The sequence below is a fragment of the Anomalospiza imberbis genome, chromosome W (genome assembly GCF_031753505.1).
Source record: "Anomalospiza imberbis isolate Cuckoo-Finch-1a 21T00152 chromosome W, ASM3175350v1, whole genome shotgun sequence".
Taxonomy (NCBI): domain Eukaryota; kingdom Metazoa; phylum Chordata; class Aves; order Passeriformes; family Viduidae; genus Anomalospiza; species Anomalospiza imberbis.
This window is the reverse complement of record NC_089720.1, coordinates 5,224,064-5,243,378: the sequence shown is the minus strand read 5'-3', so window position 1 is coordinate 5,243,378 and position 19,315 is coordinate 5,224,064. Positions and strand designations below refer to the sequence as shown.

At 40.4% G+C, this 19,315-nt stretch overlaps 1 protein-coding gene and 2 long non-coding RNA genes across 5 annotated transcripts in view; 1 reads left to right on the top strand and 2 right to left on the bottom strand.

Moving 5' to 3' along the window:
• LOC137464258 (uncharacterized) overlaps positions 1-19,315 on the bottom strand; it is a 360,835-nt gene that overhangs the window by 278,769 nt on the left and 62,751 nt on the right. The gene's annotated exons all lie outside the window — the stretch shown is intronic.
• The window catches only part of LOC137464262 (uncharacterized), a 247,754-nt gene that overhangs the window by 195,044 nt on the left and 33,395 nt on the right, over positions 1-19,315 (bottom strand). The gene's annotated exons all lie outside the window — the stretch shown is intronic.
• LOC137464250 (transportin-1-like) overlaps positions 10,363-19,315 on the top strand; it is a 141,616-nt gene continuing 132,663 nt past the window's right edge. For 2 of the 3 annotated variants that reach the window (XM_068175552.1, XM_068175549.1), the window contains exon 1: positions 10,363-10,520. In XM_068175552.1, coding sequence (XP_068031653.1) covers positions 10,512-10,520 — 9 coding nt within the window. In that variant the 5' untranslated portion in view covers positions 10,363-10,511. The remainder of the gene's footprint in view (positions 10,521-19,315) is intronic. The other variant, XM_068175550.1, reaches the window with a different exon arrangement.

The window sequence follows — 19,315 nt, the reverse complement described above, 5'->3', positions numbered from 1 at the left end:
ACCCCTGACTCTGAGGCTATCTCTAGGGGAGAGGGATAGCCAAACCTCAGGGAGGTGGAAGGGGTCAGGGTGGGGGCTTACACGATCCACGATTCTCTGGCAACAGAAATCCCTTTGTGTAAGTCTAAGAGGTTTGCTAATGTTTCCTTCCTCTGTGCAATAAAATGAAATGTAGAAGTATGAATGAACAGGCCTGAGGCTGTGAATGTGTGTGCGAAAGTAAGTGGAAAATAAAGTTGAGTAAATGGAAATGAGTGGAAGATATGTAATGTAGATTGTTTATTTTGAGCTTTACGTTATCTCCTTGGAGGGAGGTGGATTGTATTGAACAGTATTGTGAGAGAAAGGACAGTAAAAAATTACCAACAGAAATACCCCAAGATAGCCCTCTAGGAGTTATGTTAGCCCACTGGGAAAAAAACCCTTGTACCAGAAAAAAGGACAAGGTAAAGATGATACAATTTTGTATGCTCGAATGGCCAACAAAGGAATTAAGATCTGACCATGTTTATTGGCCTAGATATGGGTCTTTTGAAAGTTGGATTTGTCAGGCTCTAAATGTATTTGTAAATTAGAAGGAACCGTTTAATTTAGAAGAAAGAGAATATGCCACATGTTAGACAGGAGATTTTAGGAAAATAAAAATCTTTAAGGTATCAGAAACCTACGAGAAAAAACAAGAACAGAAAACAGAGAAAGAGAAGGGAGGGGAACAAGAGAAAAAAAGAGGAAAAGAAAAGGAGTGGGATCCTTTACAGGTTTTGCCCCCTCCGTTCCCGTTCGCGCCCGCTTCAGCTCCGCCTATCCCAGTCCCGGCGCTTGTCCCAGGTCCTGGCGAGCCGCTTGCTTCGGCCCCGCCTGCCCCGGTGCCGGCGCCTGTCCCGGTGCCTGGTTCATCGCTCGCGTCTGCCCCGGTTCCCGTCCCGGCTGTGAGCCCGCTGCCTGCAGCGGCCACTCTGCCGGTCCCCGCTCCGCCGCCCGCTGCAGCCCTCCCGGTCCCTGTTTCGCCGCCTGCAGCCTCTGTACCAGTCCCCGTCTCGCTGCTCGCGGCTGCCAAACCGGCCTCCACCCCCATCCCGCCCGGCTGGTCCGTGGCCGCTCCGCCAGCCGCGCCTGGCGGGCTCCCGTCGGTCCCGTCCGTCCCATCCTTGACCGCTTCTCCCGCGGTGGTTTCCTCTGCCCCATGCCCAGGGACTTTGCCCGTTCCAGCTGCGTTGAGCACCGCCGCTGCTGCTTTGCCTCTGCTGGCAACCGCTGACCCAGCCGCCATTAAACACGTGCGGGCTGATCTCGCTCCCGGCTAGTACCCCCCGGAAATGCCCCCTCCTTTGGCGGTTCCGGCAGCGAACCCTGCCCATGCTCCGCTTTTGGAGGACCGAGTCTCGGCAGTGTGCCCTCCCCACACCCCTATTCCTGCCCCGAGCCCCGTTTCCCTGGTAACCGCAGCTCCAGCTCAAAGAAACTCTCTCTCTTTTGAGGACGCCCCTTATTGGAACACAAGAAGTTCAGTTAGAAGGCAACATTCTCCGGACTCTTCCTCACAGCACGGGAGAAAGACTACAGAAAAAGACTGGGATAAAGAAATTGGTCTATTTCCATTAAGAGAGGTCCCGATGGGAGGGGGTGGAACTGGGTTTGTAAATGCTCCTTTGACTTCTTCTGAGGTCAGGAATTTTAAAAAGGAAATCAAAGGGATTTTGGAAAATCCCATAGGCACTGCTGAACAATTAGACCAATTTTTAGGTTCAAACATTTATACTTGGGAAGAAATGCAGTCTATATTAATGATACTATTTTCTCAGGAAGAAAGGGAAATTATCAGAATTGCAGGCATAAAAGCCTGGAATAAAGAAAATCCACAGGGGCCTCCCGGAGAGGAGAAAATGCCAACTGCACCTCCTGAGTGGGGTCAAAATAATGAGGAGGGGAAAAAACGTATGAATGTGTATCGTAATTTAATAATCAAAGGAATAAAAGGGGCAGCACCTTGAGGGCAAAACGCTAAAAGAGATTTGAAGCACAGCAGGGGAAAGAAGAAACTCCAACTGAATGGTTAGACAGACTTAGGAGAAATATAAAACAATATTCCAGAATAGATCCTGAGACTGATATGGGAAAAGCTTTGTTAAGGATTAACTTTGTTACTAATGCTTGGCCAGATATTAGAAAAAAATTAGAAAAAATTGAAGATTGGCATGATAAATCATTAGAGCATTTATTAAAGGAAACTCAGAAAGTTTATGTTCGCAGAGATGAAGAAAAAGCTAACCTAAAAGCAAAAGTTATGGCAGTCACCATGTGAGAAAACAATTACAAGAAAAATCAAAAACACACAGGCACTATTCCTAGATATGGCGGTTGTAGAGACAGGGGAACAGGAAGAAATAAAAACCCAGTACAAACCAAGTCTCAGGAGCATTCCAGGAATGTCTGCTTTTACTGTAGGGGCGAAGGACGTTATAGGAGAGATTGTCCTAAGCGGGTAAAAGATCTGAAAATTTTCAAAGAGATGAGCACAGAGGAAGAATAGGGATGTCAGAGGCTCTATTTTTTAGGGGACAAATACCATCTGGAGCCTGTGATAACTTTAAAAGTGGCTCCCCAAGAAGAAGAATTGGAATTTGTGGTAGACACAGGGACAGAAAGAACCTGTCTGTTAAATATTACACACGGTTATAGTGTAAGCAAAGATACTGTAAAAGTAACAGGAGCAAAAGGAGAGAGTTTCACAGTTCCTGACATTAAAAATGTGGTAATAGAGGGAGAAACTAGATTTTGGATGGGGGATGTCTTATTGGTCCCTGGGGCAGGTAACAACTTATTGGGACGAGATTTACAAGTGAAATTAGGAATAGGGGTTATCCCAGAAGATGGGAAGATGACAGCTAGAGTTTTAAAATTAGGCCAAGAGGATGAAAAAAAAAATTAACAAGGAAGTTTGGGCTAGGGAAGGAAATAGGGGGAGATTAAATATTGACCTCCTAAGGGTTACAATTGAGAGAGAAGATTGTCCCGTATGTGTACGTGAGTATCCTATATCCTTAGAAGGATGGGAAGGTTTGAAGCCAGGAATAGAAGGGCTAATAAAGGATGGGACATTGGAACCTTGTATGTCTCCTCATAATACCCCTACTCTCCCAGTAAAGAAGCCCAATGGGAACTATAGATTGGTACAAGATTTATGGGAGGTTAACAAAAGAACTCGGACCTGCTACCCAGTAGTACCAAATCCCTACACTCTTCGAAGTAAGGTTCCACCCCAGCATCAGTGGTTTAGTGTAGTGGACCTTAAAGATGCCTTTTGGGCTTGCCCATTAGCCCAAGAGAGCCAAGATATCTTTGCCTTTGAATGGGAGGATCCACAAACTGGGAGAAAACAGCAATTAAGATGGACAAAATTACCACAGGGGTTTACTGAATCTCCAAACTTATTCGGACAAGCTTTAGAAACAATACTACAAACTTTCCCCACTCCTCCTGAAATACAAATTATCCAATATGTGGATGATCTTTTACTATCTGGGGAAGCTGAAGCTGAAGTTAGAGAGGCTACTATAAAACTTTTGAATTTTCGTGGGGGAAAAGGAGTAAGAGTATCAAAAGGGAAGCTGCAATTTGTAGAATCAGAGGTAAAATATCTTGGACACTTGATTAGTAAGGGTAGTCGGAAGCTCAACCCAGACCGAATCGCAGGAATTCTCTCCCTCCCCCCTCCCTCTTCAAAAAAGGTAATTAGAAAACTACTTGGATTATTAGGATACTGTAGATTATGGATTGAGGGATCCACACAGGCAGTAAAATTTTTGTATGAAAAATTGACAGAGGGAGATGATATAAAATGGACCAAAAAAGATGACAATAAATTAGAAAAACTGAAGTTAAAACTAGACTCAATACCGGCTTTAAGCTTACCTTCACTAGCAAAACCCTTTCATCTGTACGTGAATGTAGAAAAGGGGGTAGCTCATGGAGTTCTGGTTCAGGAGTGGGGACGAGTAAAGAGACCAGTGGCTTATTTATCAAAAATGTTGGATCCAGTAAGTCACGGCTGTCCAGTATGTATTCAAGCTATAGCAGCTACTGCAATCCTGGTAGAAGAAAGTCGTAAACTGGCTTTTGGAGGTAAACTAATTGTGTGCACACCTCATGCAGTAGGAAATGTGTTAAATCAAAAAGCTGAAAAATGGTTGACAGACTCTAGAATGTTAAAATATGAAGCAATCTTGATAGACAGTGATGACCTGACACTAGAAGTAAATAGAAGTTTAAATCCAGCTCAATTCTTATATGAAGAACCAGCAGATAACCTAATACATGATTGTCTAGAAATTATTCAATACCAAACAAAAATTGAAGAAGATCTTGAGGAACAAGCCCTTTCAGAAGGGGAAATAATCTATGTGGATGGTTCCTCCAGATGTCTACAAGGAAAAAGAATGTCAGGGTATGCAGTAGTTGATGGGAAAAACATGCAAACTACTGAAAAAGGAAAATTACCCTCAAACTGGTCAGCTCAAACCTGTGAATTATATACTCTAAAAAGGGCACTGGAATATTTAGCACACAAGAAGGGAACTATATATACTGATTCGAGATATGCCTTTGGAGTGGTACATACCTTTGGAAAAATTTGGGAAGTAAGAGGATTACTTAATTCAAAGGGAAAGGGATTAATACATGAGGGGCTCATCTTAGAGGTTTTAGAGGCACTTAAATTGCCTGAAGAGATAGATATAGTACATATTAAGGGCCACCAAAAGGGAGTGACCCCAGAAGTAAGAGGAAATAATTTGGCAGATCAGGAAGCTAAGGATGCAGCAGAGAATGGAACTGAAAGAGTTATGTTAATATTAGCTCCAAGTGAGGAAAAACTGGAGATTCCAAAGTTTAGTGAAGCAGAGAAGAGAGAATTAAGCAAGATAGGAGGAGAACAAGATGAATCAAGGAAATAAAAACTTCCTGATGGAAGACAATTACTTAATAAACTGCTTACTAGGAGAATATTAGAAGACATACATCAGAACACCCACTGGGGTACTCAGGCTTTATGTGATCATTTTTTAAGAAACTATGGGTGTATTGGGATTTTTGGAGTAGCAAAGCAAGTAACTGAAAGATGTGTAACTTTCCAAAGAATAAACAAAAAATAATGAGGAAAACCACATTGGGAGGTCGTGAGCTAGCTCTTCGACCATTTCAGAGTATCCAAGTAGATTTTACTGAACTTCCTCAAGTTCAAAGATGGAAGTATTTATTAGTAATAACAGACCATCTAACTCATTGGGTGGAAGCAGTTTCCACTGCCAAGGCCACAGCCAACGTGGTAAGTAAAACCCTTTTGGAACAGATTATTCCCAGATATGGAATGATTAATAGGATAGATTCGGATAGAGGAACGCATTTTACATCAAGAGTGTTACAACAAATAGTTCAAGCCTTGGGGATAAAATGGGAGTTACACACTCTGTGGCATCCACAGAGTTCCGGTCGTGTAGAGAGGATGAACCAGACCTTAAAGAGAACTTTGACTAAATTAATAATTGAAACCCGAATGTCCTGGGTACAATGTCTACCTTTAGCCTTATTGAGGATCCAAACACAACCCAGGTCAGACCTGGGAATGTCACCTTATGAGATGATGTTTGGGTTACCTTTTTTGACAACCCAATATGAAAATGCTACATATGAGGTAGGGGAAAGGAGTGTTAAAAGATATATTAACGCTATTGCAAAAACTCTTGAAAACTTGCGGTTAAAAGGAATAATCCCTCAAACCACACCTTTAGACTTTAAAATCCATAATATTCACCCAGGAGAGTGGGTGTTGGCAAAAACCGGGAAAGAACAATCTTTAACTCCACAATGGGAAGTTCCTTTTCAGGTATTGCTGACGACCGAGGCTGCGATCCGGACCAGGGAACGAGGGTGGATCCATGCCAGCAGAATCAAAGGACCTATGGAAGAACCTAAGGAGTGGACGATAACATCTGAACCGGGTGATACAAAACTAACTCTTAAACGGGGAATGGGTGGTAATGAACTGGGAAGACCCAAATGATCCAAGGAACATACACAGGATCACACCTAACTGGGAAGTAAGGCCAAGCTTATATCAGTGGTTTCAAACACAGCCTGGACAAATTTTGAGACGCCTCCGATACCCTCCTTGGGAAGGAATACTGCCACTACAATCAGGAGGATCAGGACTGTTTCGGACAGAAAACTCTTGTATTTTGGCCTTAGCCTGTGATTTACACAAAGAGGAGGGTGAGTTACAACCTCAATCAGTGCCACGTAATATACCCTGTTTGAGTCACCCAAATACTGGACATGCTAGTTGGGTTAAATGTAAATGTTTGAATTGTGGAAAAAATTGGTATTGTAGTTCACACAATCGACACCCTCGTTGCAGAAAGTGTCGAATGCCAAATAGATCTCCTATCCAGGTAGAACTCGAAGCAACTGAAATAATAACTTTGTTTTGTGGATGGGAATTATTAGTGCCTGTTGAATGGGAGATACCTGAGGAACGGTGGGAAACCACAGTTAAGGAGTGTCGAAAACGATTTGCCTGGAAATTAGCTAAGAGAAAGTGACAAGGAAATAGAGGGCAAGACCAGATTGGCCTCTGTATTCGCCACCAAGAAGATCGAATACACCTGCTGTGGGTTGCAACCCCATAAGCATGGGAGGTGGGAGTATAAGCCATACTGGACCTCTGTCATTCCTGTTTCTGTTACTCATTTTTTGTCTTTTCCCTTTTGGGATATCAACAAAGCCATGCTACAGGTGTTACCGAAAACTGTATATGGAAAGACACCAAGGTTCCTTTTTTATTTCTCACACTCATGTCAACAGTCACTGTTATAACCCATCCAAATTAGGCAAGTGCATGCACAATGGGCAAAAGTACTGGATTGCGGAGAATTTAGGAATAAGTGGTAACAGGATGGGAAGTGAATGCCCAAAAGGGGAGAGATGGATTTGTTTCACATACAGTATTGGGAATAAAGCACAAGATTTGGTAAAAGAGCAATTGATAAACAAAAAGGCTAAGCCAGCACCACCACCTAAACCTGTGCCAATCTCACTTGATGATCTGTATAAAAAACTTGAACAGCAATTAGAGAAAGAAATAGATATTTCAAGAATGGGTAAAAATCAATTTGTGGAGTTGGGGGAAAGAATAAGTAGGGAACTTAACATAACCAGTTGTTGGGTCTGTGGAGGGGCTTTGATGTCAGAAGAATGGCCATGGAAAGGCAGCAGCTTAGGCCCAATTGAGCTCCTGAAGTGGAACCAGACAAGTATAAGTGGAGAAAACCGACCAGAGGGGTGGATATTGAGTTCAATAGTCATAGGGGAAGAATGCCTCTGGTGCAATGGGGGAAAGTTCCTTCATGAAGTAGGAAAAACTCCATGTAAAAGATATAAGGTTAGTAATGGAACTTCTGTATGGTGGATCCCAGAAGAACCTACCATGTATTGGACCCAGGAAAAAGTAAAGAAAGGAAATTGTGAGCATAATAATAAAATCAGACTTTTTCAATGTAATGATACAGGCAAGAATCCTTACGTTAGCATCCCAGAAATTTCCAAATTTTGGGAAAATATAGATCAGCAAAAACCTGACTATTGGAAAGCCCCCGATGGCTTATTCTGGATATGTGGGAAAAGAGCATACCCAAAACTTCCTTCTCAGTGGAAAGGGAGTTGTACTCTGGGAATCATACAGCCAGGATTTTTTCTTTTACCAGGACCCGAGGGGGATCACTTAGGAATACCAGTTTATGAGTGTTGTAGATGTCAGCGAACCCAATGGGAAGAATGATGATGTCTGACTTATTTCAGAAGGCTGAATGATTTCTTTATTATAATTATGCTATGATACATTAATATACTATATAAAAGAGGATACTAAAAACTACATGCTACTTTCTCTAACTATCATATCTAACTACTCACAACTCGTGACCCTGTTCGCCAGAGTCCAACCAAGCATTCGCTCTAGGTAAACAATTCTCCAAACACATTCCACAAGAGAAAAACAAGGAGCAGAAATAGAAATTGTTTTGTCTTTTACTTCTCTCTGAGCACCTTTATAAAAATCCTGAGAGAGAGAGAAATGTGCTTGCCACATATGAGGATCTAAAGAGAAACAAAAGAGACTTGATTGGAGGATTTCAAAAATGGGAAGATGAGGAATGGCCCCCTGAACGTATACTGGAAACGTATGGGCCAGCCACATGGGCACAAGATGGGAGTTGGGGATATCGAACCCCAATTTATATGTTAAATCGCATTATAAGACTCCAAGCCACTGTAGAGATAATAACGAAAAAACTGGTTGGGCAATGGAATTAATATCAAGGCAACAGACCCAAACAAGAGCAGCTGTGTATCAGAATAGGTTAGCTTTGGGCTATCTATTAGCTGAAGAAGGGGGTGTTTGTGGAAAATTCAATACATCAGATTGTTGTTTAAAAATAGATGACAAAGGGGATGCTGTCTTGGATATAGTCAATGATATTAGAAAAATAGCCCATGTACCACTTCAAAAGTGGGAATCAATGCTAAATAATAGTTGGTGGGATAACTTGTTGGGAATAGAATGGTGGAAAAAGTTAGGCTTCTTCCTTTTATGCGCTACTGCCGGTCTAATATTTCTTCCTTGTTTGATCCCCTGGTTCATTCGGCTCATCACCAGTGTAGTCCAAGGCATGCAATTAGTGACCATGGATCAAAAGTTAGATACAACAAAAACTGTGCAAAGGATTATGGTATTAAAGAAACAAAATAATATAGAAGACCCCTTTCAAGAAGCAAGATTGATTTGTGAAGAAAACAAACGGAGAATAAAGGCTAGAAAACAATGAAAATTGCTCGAGCCAAATTAATTATAAAAAGAAAGAGGGAGAATTGTGAAAAATGCATATTATATGGCTCTACGCAGATAGTTACTATGTGTACTATGTTATATTGATTAGTTGTACTGCATTAACATTTTAATATTATGGTAAATATAGTTTTGTAGTAGAATGAAGCTCTAGTAGTTGAAATAGAAACTATGTATGTGGGTTTTTTTTAAGGAATGAGATACTCGCTTCGAAGTAGCCATCACAGAACGTATAAATCTTCCAGAGAGGAGGAATTTATGGTTTTCTTATCAGAAGAAGCTAATTTCTTCAAGCCTTGCTCAGACTCGAAGACGCCATGGGGATTAAAGGAAACAGTTGACATACAACAGACAGAGTTTCTTATTTTAAATAGAATGTATGTATAACCATGAAGTATGTATGAATATGCAAAAGTATATGGTTTTTAAGAGTTATCCCTTTGTAGGCGGTTCAGGAAGGTGGTACCTTCCTTTTACCTCAGCAATGGGGAAAGGAAGACATGCGGCCGGGAGTTTAGAATAAAAGGAAGCTGCGTTTTCTGAAGCCTCGAGAGAGAAACCCCATGGGGTATGCCCCAGTGGACTCTCCCTTTATTCAAATAAAGTTGCAGAACTCCTCTGTCTCCTTTATTGTGAAAAATGCATATTTTATGATTGGCTTTTCGCAAATATTAAATTGAATACTATATGTATTATGTTATATTGATTAGAAGTGCTGTATTAACATTTTTATAGTATGGCAAATGTAGTTTTGTAGTTAAAATAGAAACTATGTATGTGGGTTTTTTTTTTACTTTACTAGCTCAAGCAAGAGATGAGATAATGAAGAATCTCTTCACACAGAGATGGTAGTAATGGGGGCCCATAAAGAATTACTGCTTCCTTATTGCAAAAGACAAACAATCTTCCACCTTCTCTCCGTCTTTATGGAACCACCAGGATTAAGGGGAAGAAGTTGACAAAAACCAGAAAAGTTCTTAATTTGCAAGGAATTTATGCATCATGTATGAGATATATCAATATGCAACAGGCTATTGCTTTTAAGGGTTATTCCTTTGTTCACAAGGTATGCTTATCGGGCTTAAGCGCCTGAGAGCATCCGGATGTCCGTAATTCTTTGCTTTTTATTGTCTTGTAATTGTCCTAACTCTAAATTTTCACAACTCTAATTGTATTACTATATTTATAAGTATTTTATTATTATTAAACTTTTAAAATTTAAAAAAAACCAAGTGATTGGTGTTTTTCACAATTATGAACACCGGCTTTTCATAGCGTGATTTTCCGCGCAAGTGGGAGCCCGGGAGAAGTTGAGAGCGGGGACTGGGGCTGAAAGGCTGCGTGGGGCCGGGCGGCCATTTCACTGCCGTCTCTATCACACCCGAGGCCACGGGTCCTAGACTAGGCCGCCGTTGCAACGGTGACCGGCTAGTTGCGCCCCGCCCTGCACCACGCGGCGGGCCCCGCCCCGGCCAATCGGAGGGGTGGTGGCAACGGAGCGAGGTTCCCTTTGTTCAGCCATTTCCGAAGCCCTAGTGGCTTTCGTCACTGAGCTGCGGAGGCGGAGGACTGGCTGCTTCGCACCCTCGCCACTTCTCTGCCATCGGGGTCTGGGATGGTGTGGGTAGGTGTTTGGGCTACGAGGGGTGGGCTGGGACGTCCCATCTCCGGCAGCCGCTGCCTGCATGCCTACGGGCGGCAGTCGGGCCGGCTGGGTAGCTGGGCCCAGACCTAGGCTGCTCCCTCTCTTCCCGCTGTCGTTGGCGGGCTGTGTCGTCTCGTCCGGGTGGATTGGATGGTGGGGGAGGACCGGGCATCCACCCACCTCTCCAGCTCCCGCGGCTCCTCCCAGCGCTACAGCTGGTGTAGTCCCCGCAGCCTTGCGGTGAAAGTCACCTGGGGAATATAAGAAAGTGTCCATATTTCCTGCCTTTTTTTTTTTTTTTCTGCGGTGTATAGGGTCCCTGCTAACCAGGTCTGGCTAGGTGGGTTTCCATTTTTTTTTTTTCCTAAGAAATATTCGAAAGGAGTGAAATTCCGTAATTGTTTTGTACTTTTTGTTTGCTTCCTTGGAGAGTTTGTTAGTTTAGGTGCTTAATGGAAATAACTGATGGAACTCGTAAAGCCTTTGTGGAGTGACTGTACAAAAGCCACAAACGCCTTTTGGGGGTGGCATAAATAGTGTGAAAAACGTCAATCACTTGGTTTTTAAAATTTTAAAAGTTTAATAATAATAAAATAGTTATAAAAATAGTAATACAATTAGAGTAATGAAAATTTAGAGTTAGGACAATTACAAGACAATAAAAAGCAAAGAATTACGGACATCCGGATGCTCTCAGGCGCTTAAGCCCGATAAGCATACCTTGTGAACAAAGGAATAACCCTTAAAAGCAATAGCCTGTTGCATATTGATATATCTCATACATGATGCATAAATTCCTTGCAAATTAAGAACTTTTCTGGTTTTTGTCAACTTCTTCCCCTTAATCCTGGTGGTTCCATAAAGACGGAGAGAAGGTGGAAGATTGTTTGTCTTTTGCAATAAGGAAGCAGTATTTCTTTATGGGCCCCCATCACTACCATCTCTGTGTGAAGAGATTCTTCATTATCTCATCTCTTGCTTGAGCTAGTAAAGTAAAAAAAAACCCACATACATAGTTTCTATTTTAACTACAAAACTACATTTGCCATACTATAAAAATGTTAATACAGCACTTCTAATCAATATAACATAATACATATAGTATTCAATTTAATATTTGCGAAAAGCCAATCATAAAATATGCATTTTTCACAAATGGTTTGCTCAGTCTTCAAGCTCTTTATTTCCTTGCTGTGAAGGTAATTCCACTCCCTTGAATTTGCGCTCAGGACCCAAGAGATCTTCCTACTGTGAGGCTTGTTCTGCTATGCACTCTGGCCACCACAGGTTCATAACTTGTTTGCTTGCCTTCTTGGCTGTTTATGTAGTCCTTAATGTGGTATTTAAATATTTCCCAGATATTAGTAAATCCTTACAACAGTCATTGAACAAAACATTTATTTGTGAGTAATTAAACAGAAAAAATTATTGTATGCCCAAGATCATACAAGGAGCCTCTGTCAGAATTGCAAAGTGAGCCTATGTTTCTAATGAAGAATATAATCTGTGTGTAAAAATAACCGTTTGTGGTCTGTTTCTAAAAGTCCTCACTTTGCATCTGCTGTGTGAACTGTAGTTATTTTGGTGTTATATGTGGGAGGATGGAGGAAATTTGCTCACAGTTGGGAAGAATAGTTTTTATATGATCATTATTTTAGAGTGCATTTGTTCAAAATTTTTCTTGAGGAAGAACTTCTTTACTGTGTGGGTGACCGTGTACTGGAACAGATTGCCTGGAGAAGTTGTGGAGTCTCCCTCACTGGAGATATTCAAGAACTGTCTGGATGCAATCCTGAGCCATATGCTCTAGGATGACTCTGCTTGAGCAGGGGGGTGGGACTAGATGACCCACTGTGGTCCCTTCCAACCTGATCCATTCTGTGAAAATATCTAGTTAGCTTATACTCAAAGCACTGTAATGCAAAGGGATAATTATGATCCTGCAAAAACAGGGTTAAAAAGCAGTTTACTCTGTCTTAAAGGTGGAAGGCTCTTGTTAGAATTAATATTGACTAAGGACCATTTTTACCATTGGATATAGGCAGTGACACAGACTTCAGAGACTTCTGAAATTGATATAAATGTAAGCACAACTGCTAAATTGAGCTAAGCATGCCTTGTGGCAAGAAGGTAAAAATAACATTAATGGTGGGTTTATGAATGTAGACTTATTGGATTATCCGGCATATGTTTTTCTAGTATTTTTATTTAGATTGCAGTTTAGGAGTGTTTGCATGCAGATATTCAAGAGAATCAATATATGTGCTTAATTTTAGGTTCATGTTGTAAATCAGAGCAACACCAGGGACTGAGTTATCTTATAATCAGGTGATAGGTACACACAGAGCTGTCCAGCAGACTGGCAGATCTGGAATAGAGTTTAATTCAATCAAATTTAATTCCTTTTTCCACTTTGGGCATGCCAAGATGCTATAGCTACAAAGGAGAGTGGCAGAAGGCCAAGTATAATCCTCCTTCATAAAAGCTGATATTCAGAATCTGTATGGTCTGAAGATCAGGGCTAAAATGAATACTGAGGTTTTATTTTTTAAATGTTTCCTTGATAAAGATCTCCTTTTGTAGACTCAGCATTGTCACTGTCATAAAAGTTTGGACCACAGGTTTGTGAAACTTCTGCACCAATCAATGCATTGTCAGTAGAATTGTGTCAGTGATATGCAACAGGGGGAGGATTTTTCTTTGCCCCCTTTTTTTTTTTTTGAAAGGGCTAGGACTGTTTTTACCATTATTTTCATGTGTTAATTATGTTGCAACTTTGAGTAGATTTGACCACAGAAATGAATTTTACTAGTTAATTCAGTTCCAGATTCTTTGAACATTCAAATACATGTAACAGAATATTTTTGTCACCTATTCCACTTCTTTAAATTCTTTTATAGTTTGATTTGGATAGCTCAGATAGGTTTTCTATATATTTTGATAGATTTCATATCTATATGATGATTGAAAAAATGAATATGTATTTATGTGTATAATATACAGAAGCTATAGGGGCTCAGGATCAGGGCTGTAATTAATACTGAAATTTTATTTTAAAAATATTTAATTGGTAGATATATATTTGTGTAGACCCAGTGTTGTTTGGTTTATATATGTGAGCTATCATATACATGATAAATCAGTGTACATAATAATCTGTTTATGGATGTGCACATGGAGGCCATGGAATGTGGCATCTTTTAATGCTATAGAAATAAATTTCCAAACATCACTTTTAGCATTCAGTTTTCCCTTTCCAGACCAGATTCCAGAGTGTAACTTAATCAATTAAAAAGATCACTGTTAATTTTCTGTGTACTAAATGCTTTGAAATCTTGTTTGTGTATATGTACATTTTTAGTCAAAGAAAATTAATGTGTTAAGAAAATGTGGGGGTTTTGAGCCTTGAGGATAAAGTTACTGTTAAATTAATCCTCTGTTAAATAATTTAATTTTATATAACATTTTTTACAAGCCATTGTGCAATCCCTTAAACATTCAAAATATGCTGCTTATGTAGAAGTTGCCATTAAGGGCATTGATTTAAATAATTGATTGATGCTAAATATAATGACAGAGGAAAAGGCAAGATAAAATGTTTTTTTGGGAATAGAAAATAGTAGGTAAGTAGGTACAAAGATGCAAGGAAACTCTTACTCTATTAGAAACCTAAAAGGAAATACTTGCAGAAATTATGGTGAGGTAGCACAGACCAGGGGCTTCCAAACCTAGTTAGGAGGTATATGATCATCATTAGTAACTTCTGGCATCCAGAGTTGCATGTTTTTCTAACCACACAAAACCAGAATCTCATCTATGGCTTTTCTGCTCCCAGCTTTCCTACTGGATGTTCTTGTCTTGCAAGCTAGGATTGCAGTCCAATGCTCATACTCACCTTCCACATACATTCATGCATCTGCAGAAGTTTACTCTAATTTTTCACTTCAGCCACATCCTTTCCCCTTGCACATGTCCAAATCCTGAATCTTCACTTCCAGCAAGTACAAAGTGGAACCTTAGTTACCCCTATGTGTATGCCATCACTCTAATCCTGGTCTTCCTACTTCACCATGTTTTGGCCCTCTTTCTATATCCTGAACTAGAAGTGCAGGTCTGCCTGGAGGCAGCAGAGCTGTTCATTGTTGAATGCAGATGGTGGCTGCAGTAGTTCCTAACTGTGTTTACAGAGCCTTTATAGGACTTAGTAGGTAGTTACTCTGCTGCCTGTGTAAAAGCAGTGAGAGCCAGGAGCCATGGCTCAGTTCATCATTGAGCATATCACAAAGCAGACATGAGTGGTATGTGCACTATAGTTTGACCACCTTTCTTATAGAGAAACAAGGAAAGTCAGTAGCAGACAACTGTGGAGAGACAAGAGTAATTCTCATTAGAGAATAAAAAGCACAGGTCTGATTTTTAAACCAAATAAGCTAAATCAATGCAAAAGTCCAAATAGACGCCTTTTTTTCAGTCTGCTTCACATCAGCTGAGCTTGAGTCCATTCCTTAAAAAAAAACAAAACAAACATAAGCCAGCCTTAAATTTAAAGAAATTGTTCCATATGGGATTTTGAAAATTAGCATATAAGCAAGTTTAAGCTAAACTGATATAACTTTCTTGCGCAGTCAAGCCCTGAGCTATCTGCCTGAAAATCAGGAGGGATTTTACTGCATTCTGTTAGGTGTAATGTAGGCAAGTGGAATTGACATAAGAGGTGAAAGTTTCAGTTGTTGACTCAGGTCCATAAGCAGTTAAAAGGAAAGAAGATCAGGTTTGAATGAACCTTTTGAGCACATGGGAACCAACTGCATTAACAAGAACACTCTAATCATGTAATTACGTTCTTCACTCTTTTGTGAGAGACTAGGTTGAAAACATGAGTCTGAAGAGACATGCTATTGGAGCTCCATGGAAAAGGAATTAAGGTAGACAAAGTGATGAGAGGAAATGATTGGTTGAAAAAATTATGGTTTTGTGTTTCTCTCTTGCACAGTGCAGATGTGTGTATTTGGGTGTCACATCTTCAAGTATCTGTTTATTTAAAAATCCTTTAACCTTTGATATGTAAAAATCCAGTTGGTCATTTGGTCACATTACCAAACATCTTCAGACATCTTCCCTTCCCAAGTCCTCCTGTAGAAAATACTATAAGAAGTCTTATATTTCTTGACTAAAAACTGGGTAATGCACTGTAATTTCACACAATGTTTTGCTTCTGGAGAATACCCTATAACAGTTGTTCTCTGAGCCAATGAGTACTTGTAATATATTTTACAATTTATAATATATCTTTCAGTTTAGCAAGGAAGCATATTTTAGGTTAGACACTCTCCATTCTAATGATTCTCTTAATTTCTTGGTAATTGCACAGAATCAAAATAGCAAACAAAAATTAAATAAAGCACAATTGGTGGTATTTTCACAGCTTCTTTCATTTAGAGTGTACATTTCAAGACATGCCTTGTTTTGTTTGCTACTTACGTTTGCAATCCTTTAAAATGTGGATTGGAAAAGATGATACTGAGAAGGGAATTTTGAGACAGAGGAGAATCTTGCATGTAACCACTACTGAGTTCAATCTCTCATTAATAGTTGTACAATGTGTTTCAAAAATGAGACAGTTTTCTTTTAGATAAGAAAAAAATGAATATAATATATGAAGTTCTATGCTTTAATAGTTTTCCATTTAAAATTATGGACTTTTATATATGGACATGAGATTAAAAATTGGCAGGCATTGAGATTACTGCTGTTTCTTTGTTTCTTTTATGCTATGTAAGAGGACAAATGGAGCATAGTGAGGCTTTGATAACCTTAGATCCACTGGGGTGGAACTCTCCCTGTTTTTAAAAAATAAGCAAATAAGATAGCAGAGGCTGCCTTTTGAGGGTCTTTTGGTAGGTCTTGCTTTGGATAAGCATATTTGTCCTGGCTTAAAGGATGGGTGTCTGCCAAGGAAGGTGAGAACCTCCCTTGGAATGGAAAATTTGACCCCCTTCCCTCTGAATTATTATACCTTTGAAATTACAGGGCTTTCAGTCAAAGATGTGGGAAAACAAATAACAGTTCTTTACTAGCATATATATATATATATATATATATATATATATGTATAACAAGGCAAACAAATGACAACAACAACATCAGCAACAACAAACAGAAGAAAACCAGACCTGACAACAGCCTTTGGGCTGTCAAGTGCTTTTCCCTTTGGTGTAGTTACGGTCACGGCCATCAGGGGCGATGTTGGCTCCCGGCAAGTGTGATGATTCCCCCTCAGCTGCAGGGGGCGCTGTGGCATGAGCGCAGCCTCCTCTCCACATGGGTAATGGTGACTCAGTCAGCGGGAGAGAGAGAGAAAAGGGGCTTCCTTTGCAAACTCGTGGGAGGGGGGTGACGGGGGATGGGGACCTGGTCTCAGTGCCCCTCCAGGTCATGAAATGGACTGTAGCAGGAACTTCGGAGCAGCAGGCTGGAACAGCAGATGCGGGCACACCTGGGGTGGCAAACAAAATGTAGCAGAATCTCTGCAGCTGCAGCAAGAGCCATGGGGGTTAAGCAGACATGGGGTGCTGGGTTAAAGTGTAGCAAGAAACCCAAAGCAGTGGCAGAAAATCAGCAGGGCTGGGCAGCGGCATCTGGGGTCCTGCAAACAGTCGGGAGGCATTGAGACAGTCCTGTGGAGGAGGGAGGGGTCCCAGGTTTTCCCCTGAGACATCCGAGTAGATGGTGAGGGTCCTTTCCAGTGAGATCGGGTGTTGATAAGATCCCAGTTCAACAGCCACTCTTTATGAGCAAAGCCTCGCTCACGGTAGGAGAAGCAGTAAAAGACAGAGCTCTGCGGTGGGAGCGAATTCTTCCTACAGCAACTGTAGCCTGGCCGTCTCCTCTCTGATCTGAGAGCGAGGAGCCAAGCCCATCCCCTCACCCTCCAGCCAAAATCTCGCAGCATCCCTGCCCCTCCCAAGAGAAAATTCCCCAGCCAAGAGGGAAACCAACTGTACCCCTGCCCCTGCTCCTTTCCCCAGCACATCTCCTCTTCCTCTTAAGTGCCCATCGCCTAGGCAACAAACGAGAGAAAATTCCCCAAGAGAAAGAAAGAAAAAAAAAAAAAGGGGGAAAAATTCTAACCTCCAACAATATTTCAGGATGTTTCCAAGTTCAGCAGTAATGCAGATTTAATTGGACCTAAGGGTTCTTTAAAACTTTCTTTGCCACACTTATTTCTTGAACTTTTGGAGAAAGAGAATACCCTTGAAAACAAATAACTATATCCTGAACTATCTGAGGTTATACAAATTGAGTTTATACTATGATAGAAATTTTAAAAGCTGGCCTGTGAGTTATTCGTTATTTGAGTTTGTATTTTCACAAAAAAACAGATGATAGTTAGATTTTACATGTAGGGAAAACAAGAATAGAAAATAAGATTTAACAATTTGGCAGCAGTGACAATTAATTTATATTTTTAATCCTGTTTTCTTGATACTCTTGTTTTATCTAAGGTTTATAGCAGAAAGAATGAAGTGTTAGAATTGAGAGATTTGGTGACAAAGTGATAAATAAGGAAGTAAGATGTTCATTTCAGAAATTGCCCAGTATAGAAGAATTTGATATCTTTGATAAAACATGACATCTATTAGAAGAAATTCTAGAAAATATGCTATAGTATGTGATTTTGGGCCCTGGAACATCCCTTGTAGCATCTTCTGTGCAGATTACAAGGGATACCTCAAGGTCAAAGGAAATTTAACAAAGTGGTCATATACAGTGTAATGTTTTCATTGCCATTTAATCCTTGGGTCCTCCATAAGAGGATATGAATTTAAGGTAATAAAATTCATAACACTGTTGTCACACTTTTGTATAGATGAAGTTACTGCAGCATTGCATATGGGAAAACCTGAATGAAGGGAAGCAATTTTATTTTTTTGACTTGAGTGAAGTCTAACTGTCCTGTTTATACCAGGTAACTGTATATTAGGGAAAACTGGTTATTATACAGATGTTCTTTGATATTGTGCTAATTTAGTCATGAGTATGTGTGGGACTGAAATCTGCTTTCCTCAGTTACACTTTGAACTTCAATTTTGAAATTATGAAGAAATACTAAAACTCAGTGTTGGTCTTAACCATGCTGAACAACTTTCTTAGAATCATGGATTCATTTAAGTTGGAAAAGACCTTTTAAGATCATCAAGTTCAACTGTAAACCTAACACTGCCAAGCCTACCACTAAACTGTGTCCCTAAGTGTCACATCTACACATCTTTGAATCCCTCCAGGAGTGGTGACTCCACCACTTTCCTGGGCAGCCTGTTCCAATGCTTGATAACCCTTTTTCCTAATATCCAATTGTAGTGGTTTGGGTTTGCCAATTTGAAATTTCGCCAATTTTGAGATTTCCCGGGCAGAGCACCAATGAGTGTGGTGGGTTTCAGTGCTGGCCAATCACCAGTGCACTCACTTCCTGCTGTGAAGTAGGATTAGGAGAAAGGCAAAACAGGCTCAAAACTTTAAAACGGTATAAAGAAAAATTTATTAACAGTAACTAAAAGAGTAATAAAATCAGAACAAAACTTTCAGAACACTTCTCTCCCCACAACCTTTTCTTCCCACTGACAATGTAAAGAAACAAAACCTAAAATTTCAGTCAGTTTATGTCTCGGTTTGAAAAGACAGGTGTCTGCTAAGGAAGGCAGGAGCCTCCCCTGAACTGGAAACTCTAAACCCCCTCCCTCCAAATTGTTATAAATTTGAAATTTAGGGGGGCT